At 49.2% G+C, this 5,974-nt stretch overlaps 1 protein-coding gene across 1 annotated transcript; it reads right to left on the minus strand.

The window, feature by feature from the left end:
* Positions 1 to 383: 383 nt before the first annotated feature.
* Positions 384 to 4,489, minus strand: LOC137149537 (DELTA-thalatoxin-Avl1a-like). The gene is made up of 2 exons (XM_067543029.1): positions 4,188 to 4,489; positions 384 to 2,662 (listed from the first exon to the last, which is right to left on the minus strand). The coding sequence occupies exons 1-2, from the start codon at positions 4,286 to 4,288 to the stop codon at positions 2,239 to 2,241; spliced, it is 525 nt and encodes a 174-aa protein (XP_067399130.1). The 5' UTR covers positions 4,289 to 4,489; the 3' UTR covers positions 384 to 2,238.
* Positions 4,490 to 5,974: the final 1,485 nt, after the last annotated feature.

Below are 5,974 nucleotides of genomic sequence, written 5' to 3' on the forward strand. Positions count from 1 at the left end.
CACGTCCCAGCCCCCATCTGGAGAAATAGGACTGGAGTCTCTCCTCGGCTCTGTGATGGAGCCGTCCTCCCTTTGGGTGCCCCGGCTCTCTGTGGGGTGGGGAGAGGCACCACCTGCTGACCATGCTGCAGCTGTTGGGGGTAGAGGGATTGTGGCCCCTTGATGGCGCCCTGCCCCGGAGGCTTGTACCTGTCTTTGTGCAGCACAGGGCAGAGCCTGTTTCTCCAGCCGGCTGCTCTTGGACCCAGCACATTCGCCGGTGGTTTGTTACCATTCTGTGGGGCAGGTCTCTGGCCTGTGCCGTACAGGAGCCCTGGCTAGATGATCCCAGGGGTCCCTTCTGGCAGGGGGCTCTAGGAATTTCCTGTTTAATTTTGTCCTCTGCCTCTGAGTTATACAAAGAACAAGCATAAACCCAGGAACATTTCTCAGACTTTGTGTCCCATGCAAATAAAATGGTCCCAGGTCAATTATATTCGTTACTACAGAGAACTCCCTCGTCCCATTCTCACTGGCCGACGTTATTTCTGTTTTTTATGATCTGGTGTTCTGGCATTTCACTATCAATAGGTTTTGTATCTCAGATCTATTTCTTAGGTATATATATTTCCTCCAAAGGCGCCTGTTGACAGATGTGCTGGGTGTGTTGTAAGAACCACCTATGTCTGTAAGCAGCTGGAGTAAACCTCTGCTTTGCCACCACTTTACTGGTAAGTGTTTGTGATTTCACATTATCAGCCCAACCTATTCCCATTCCAGGGTGTCCAACTGTTACTCATGGGTTCCTTGGTTGTTTATGGATTGATACAGTAACTGGACAAGCTGAATTATCTGGTTTATTAATTGCAGATTAGATATTTGACATCAAAGAGCACTAACAGAAAAGACTAATTTACTAATTTTGGGATACCAGGCTAGCCTGCCCACACAGGCTTGGGGTGGGCTACAGGCCAAAGGGTTTAGAGAGACTTCTTTTCCTTTATTTTATCCCATATTACAATTTTTGCAGGTTAGCGCCATAACTGGTATTATGTAATTATTTACAAGTACTAACTTATTGTCAATGTTATACAGATTTCACAGTGCGCTGAATTTCCAGTCATGAAGAAGCATAACAGCTTTGATTTACTTTCACATGGGTTTAAAACAAGTTCTCAACCCATCATTCTTAAATGTTATATTTTGTTATGTTTGCCTTTTTACTGTTTTCCCCCTTTTTTGTAATGATTTTGTACTGTTGTGGTACCTGTGTGTACCAGAAACACAGGGCAAGGTATGACAAAATGGGGCTGACTTGGGGGGGGGTCACCCCCCAATGCCTGTGGGGTTCAAGAAACAATTAGATCAGTTCATGGAGGATAAGTCCATCAATGGCTACTAGCCAAGATGGTCAGGGGGACAACCCCATGCTCCAGGTATCCCTAAACCTCTGACTGCCAGATGCTGGGACAACAGGGGATCACTCAGAATTGCCCAGTTCTCTTCACTCCCTTTGAAGCAGCTGGCGCTGGGCTAGATGGACCATTGGGCTGACCCAGTATGGCCATTTTTACATCCTTATCTATTTCTCTCTCTCTCTCGTGGTTTCCATTACAATTTAGAACGTGTTATTTAAGTTGCTTAGCCAGTTATATTTTACCAAGCAAGCACACATGCAATTTGAAAGGACCTGATACAGCTGTTCCAAAAGCTCCTGCTCTTAAATATATTTCCGGTTAAGAACTGTAGCTGTTATTTGCTAATTATCCTATATTAACTTTTTTAGCACTACTTTTGGCAAAGCTTTATGGGAGATTTTTTAGCATCGCCATGATAAATGCTGAAGCTTCAGGTCTTCATATGCCAACAGCTGTTATTGCTGAGGTTAAAAAATAAGCAAGAAAAAAACCCTTCTTTAGAAAATGATGACAATGCCCTGGATACCGCCCGGCCTGGCTAGACAGACATGCACTTGTGCACTAAAAATAGCTGTGTGGATATGTTGGGCGTGGGCAGCAGCTCAGGATAGCCATCGGACTACATGCCCAGGAGGTCAGGGGAGATTGTACTTGGGTGGCTAGCTTGTCCCACCATCCAGCCGTTTATAGTGCACTCGTTCAAGCAGAGCTAGCACATTCCTGTCTACGCCGGCTGGGAGAAAGAAAGTCACTGTTTCCTGACATTCCAGCCAGCAGCCCCCTTGTCTGTCATCCATGGCTGTCCTGAGTCAGCTGCATGGGGAGTGTAGGGCGGGCAGGGTTAATTTTTCTCGATCTGCACTTTAATGATGGCCTTATTCCCATTGGAAATAGTGACCTTCACCTGGATCTCCTCATTGCTCACGTTCAGCTCGCCTTTCTGGGTGTCTGTGAGCTCCATTCTCCTGAAGGACTCGCACTTAAAGGGTGGCCCGTCACTGTACATGTACTGATAAAGGCGCTCCATGCTTTCAAAATGCTTCCTGCCGGGGAAGAGCTCGAGGGCAAACTCGCTGTAGTAGATGTTGCGGTCGTAGGGGTTGGAGAACATGATGGCCAGGGTGAAGGCGTCAGACTCGTAGCTCAGCACCCCGACGCTCCCGCGGGCCGTGTAGCTGGTTTTCTCAAATACGCAGCTCTCCGAGGAGCCGGGGGGGATCTGGGGCTCAGGGTCATTCTTGACATGGCCGCTGAAACAGTAAAACCTGGAGGAAAACACCCGCGGGGTTCCTTCATTACACCACGTCCCTAAGATAATTAATAACTGTATCCTGGGAGCAGGGGAATCCTGACCCTGGGGGCCGAGGTGGGTCACAGCCTGCAGCTTTTCTGCAGAGGGGACGCACAAGAGGTCGCGGGGCCATGGAGCGCAGCCTCACCTGGGCCAGCCCCCAGGGCAGAGGGTCCTTTCCTGCATGACTAAGGTGCAAGTTAGTGGAGATAAGGTAAGCAGGGCAGGGCAGGGCAGGGCCCCCATTTTCCAAACCCGGCTGGGCTCTGGCCCCCCACCACCCTCCTCCCCGCTCACACAGTTGCAGTCTGCCCAGCGGATACACCTGCTGCAGAGCCCGGGCTGAGACGCTGGAGCCCAGCAGCCTCCTGCAGGCTCTGGGGCTGTGCGAGGAGGAGACCTCCGGCCTCAAAGGTAGCAGCAGCCAGGCTGGACCTAAGGCAGGGGGAGGATCCACAGCTGCCCCTCTGGGCTGCACAGGATAGGGCTGGACAAGGTGGGGTTCTAGGCAGCAGGCTGTCTCCTGGGGGGTGCGGGTTTTTACCGGGTGGCAGGAGGCTCTGTGGAGCAGGGTGTTTACTTGGGGGAAGAAGAAAGGGGAGTCTGGGTGACAGAGCTTATAATGGGGCTCTGGGTTTCCCTAAGGCATAGGGGACTCTGGGTGGAAGGATTTTTAAGCGGGGAGGGGAGGTCACTGGCTATCAGGGTTTTGTAGGGGTCTCCTCTGGGCTGGGTGTGGAGTGATCTGCCAGTCAAGGGGCATGTAAGATGGCTGAGGTGTGGGGGGGCTGGTAGAGTGACCTTCCTGTCAGAATTCCCGTGGGGCTTTGATTTCGAATGTGATTGTTATCTCATAGCTTGGTCGATCATGTGGGTGAACTCCTGCCGGGGCTTGGAGCTGGGTTTTGGGGGGGTGTTTCTAAATCAAATCTGTTCTCAGTCTCTAAGGAAAGCTTTCATTTGTTCTGTGATGTACAGACCCATGTGTTCATAAAAAACACCTGTTTCATTTAATATAGTGGGCTACTTTTGAGCTAGTATTTAAGGGACTTTGGTCTATTCATACCGTAGAAATCTGACGATCAGAAATAAACATCTTTACGATTCATCCCAGGCCTATGACCTGTCCCAGTCCAACTCCCTGGGACTTAATCAAACTTTCCAACCTCCCAAGAGGCTTCCAGCGCCATTTCCTCTCAAACCAAGTGGCCAGGCAAATATTTCCTTCTTCCCCCCGTCCTCAAGAGAGTGTGATTTCCCCCCCAAACTTCCCCAGCCCTAGTCCTGGACACATAAAATGTCCTGGCTCAAAGCCTCAAGAACATCTTGTACCCTGCAGGGGTAGAAATTCAGCCCAGGAGGCAGGGAGATTTGTGGGAACCCACTGGGACGTACAGCACTCCCCCAAAAGAAAGACAGACACATCCTGGCACATCCGTATAGCTACCTGTCACAGGCTGACTTGGGAAGCCAGGAGGGAGCAATGGGAACCCGCTTACCTGGGTTTCTCGAGGGTCACGTTTTCGGTGTTGTTGGTTATCTGGATACCCACACACCTGGTTGCATCCACCTTCAGCATCAGCTCTTCAACAGTAGGCATCTCGCAGCAAGGAGCGATTGTTCAGCTGTGGGTCCCACTGAGCACCGCCAGCCTCTCTCCGGACAGTGCTGACTCCCAGGCCTCCACCTAGCGTCCAATCCAGCCCCAGCGGTGTGTGTGCTCTGCTAGCTGAGATGCAGCCCACACTTCCCCTGTAGAGCAGGGTCTATAAATGACAGCGCTGGGGTGTGAAGGGCTCTAGTCATCAGGGTTTCTGAAAAAGGAAGGGAGCACGAAGGAGGAGCACCCCCTGCTGACTCAGCCGCATCCCTTCAGCCAGCACATGTCTCCTTGTAAGAGACTTGGGTCAGAAGGCAGATCTCCCCCTACTGAGACACCCACACGCCTCCCTTGACGTTGTGGAGGGAAAAGAAGATGGAGTTTCTGTTTCTTCTGAAATCTGATTTATAGAAATGGCTGCAAAGGCCTGAGAGAAATGTGCCTTTCTAGCAGATGTTTAATCTTAGAATGTTCAGAAGTAAACAAAAGAGTTATGGGGCCTCGGCACCAGCAAGGATGAAATGCAGAGAAAGACCTTGCAACTTAGAGAGGGAAAGTTGAAAATACTAAGCAAAAATTCCTAAATAAGCAGGTTTTTTTTTAATATGTAATGCCATGGAAACTGTGACGTAAAAGGACTTGTTTGTGTTGCTGCACGAATTCCTGTACATGGCCCCCCCTCGCATCTCCCCATCCATTTGGGTTAACAGTCAACCCACAACCTGACCTTATTATGGCGTTACCATGGACACGGCTGCACCTTTGGCTCCCACGTCATATATGTGGAATGTAACTGACCAGGGGAGACAAAACTCCCCAGCAACCAGGAAAACTGCAAGGGTCCCCGGCCAATCCAGTGCTGGCATGAAGCCCATATCATGTTCCTTGGCCAATCAGTTAACCCTTCATGTCCCATTTAGTTCATTAAGAGGGGTCTTTCCCAAGCCCCCTCGGAGAGTCTCATCGAAACCAGCCTGATCCCCTGGTCCCGATTCTCCCCGCTCACGTCTTTCCCCCCCCGAGCGTGAATCGAGTTTTGCTGGCCGTATGGACTTAATCGAGGAATGCTGTGGATATCAGTCTGGGTGTTCGCCTGTGTAATGGTGAGAAGCTAACTATCAGTCTGTATTTTACAGCTACGTTGTCTGTTTAACTGTCCGTTTGTGTTTTGCCAGTTACTGTTTGTGTGAAATCTCTGTGTGTCTGTGTAAAATCATTCTGCCTTGCAAGTAACTGGCTGCGTGAAATCTCTGTGTGTCTGTATGAAATCATTCTGCCTTGCAGTTAACTGCTTCTGCCACTGTGCCTTGTAGTTTACCGTCTGTGTGACCCCCCTCCCCCTTCTGTTTCCTGCAGGTAGCTAACTCTCTTTGTAGCATCGTGGTAAGTGTCCCTGTCTGCTACGTGAAAGACCAGGGTTTGATTCCTGGGCAGGGAACCACTGTCTGTTTAATATTAGTTTAAGTCTTTACAGTTAGATGCCTGTTTAATACCTTTTTATATCAATTTATGTTTTGTGCTTAATTGTGTTTATATCTTTTTATATTATTCTATATTTTATAGTTAATTGTTTGTTTAGATAACTAGTTAAAAATCTATATTACTCCCGTGTTTATAATAAAATTCCTTTATTCCCTAACTGACTCATTATTGACTCTGGGGGATCGTTAACCTGTCGGAACATGT

This window comes from Emydura macquarii, unplaced genomic scaffold, assembly GCF_026122565.2.
Source record: "Emydura macquarii macquarii isolate MOO-44397 ecotype Brisbane River unplaced genomic scaffold, CSIRO-AGI_Emac_v2 contig_763, whole genome shotgun sequence".
Classification (NCBI taxonomy): Eukaryota; Metazoa; Chordata; order Testudines; family Chelidae; genus Emydura; species Emydura macquarii.

Excerpts from the sequence above, each read along its gene's own strand:
- LOC137149537 (XM_067543029.1), bottom strand. The coding sequence starts at position 4,288 with ATGCCTACTGTTGAAGAGCTGATGCTGAAGGTGGATGCAACCAGGTGT. Across the intron at positions 2,663-4,187 it reads GTGACCCTCGAGAAACCCAG|GTTTTACTGTTTCAGCGGCC; the intron begins GTAAGCGGGTTC and ends GTTTTCCTCCAG.